The sequence below is a fragment of the Diaphorina citri genome, unplaced genomic scaffold, assembly GCF_000475195.1.
Source record: "Diaphorina citri unplaced genomic scaffold, Diaci psyllid genome assembly version 1.1 scaffold58530, whole genome shotgun sequence".
NCBI classification, from domain to species: Eukaryota; Metazoa; Arthropoda; class Insecta; order Hemiptera; family Psyllidae; genus Diaphorina; species Diaphorina citri.
The window spans coordinates 1-440 of record NW_007435817.1 but is presented as its reverse complement, the minus strand read 5'-3'; the positions used below and the strand labels follow the sequence as shown (position 1 = coordinate 440).

General features: G+C 44.1%; 1 protein-coding gene across 1 annotated transcript; it reads right to left on the bottom strand.

Moving 5' to 3' along the window:
* Positions 1–5: 5 nt before the first annotated feature.
* On the bottom strand, positions 6–437 carry LOC113465374 (protein transport protein Sec16B-like; the record flags this gene model as incomplete). The annotated part of the gene is made up of 1 exon (XM_026833166.1): positions 6–437. A coding segment is annotated over one exon (432 nt), but the record flags the coding sequence as incomplete, so codon positions are not given.
* Between the last annotated feature and the right edge of the window lie 3 nt (positions 438–440).

Genomic DNA, 440 nt, shown 5'->3' with positions numbered 1-440 from the left:
GGGACATTCCTGTTAGTGGAGGAATCAGGGTGTATCCGAGCAGAGATATAGCAGAAGTGTTGACCACAGATATCTTTCACACCACCCAGTATATTGGCAAATCTCAAGATCAATGAAGCATCCTGTGCATTATTCAAGATGGCGGCCAGATGAACTCCCCAGTCATCAGAATATTGATAGTCCAAGTCCAGACCAAACTGTACTTGCAGACACGTACGCAGGGGATCATTCTTGGGTATACTCTGAATATACATGGAACAGACAGACATGTAGGTAGCCTCATCCATACTAGATGCAATGAACAAGGCACTCACCCACTCCTGATTCTCAATAGCCCAACGTAACGCCTTGTGTTTAGAACCATTGAGTAGTAACTTACGCAGACGATGCAGAACTTTATCTTCATCCTGACTTTGTAATGACAAGGAGTTGAGTTGACT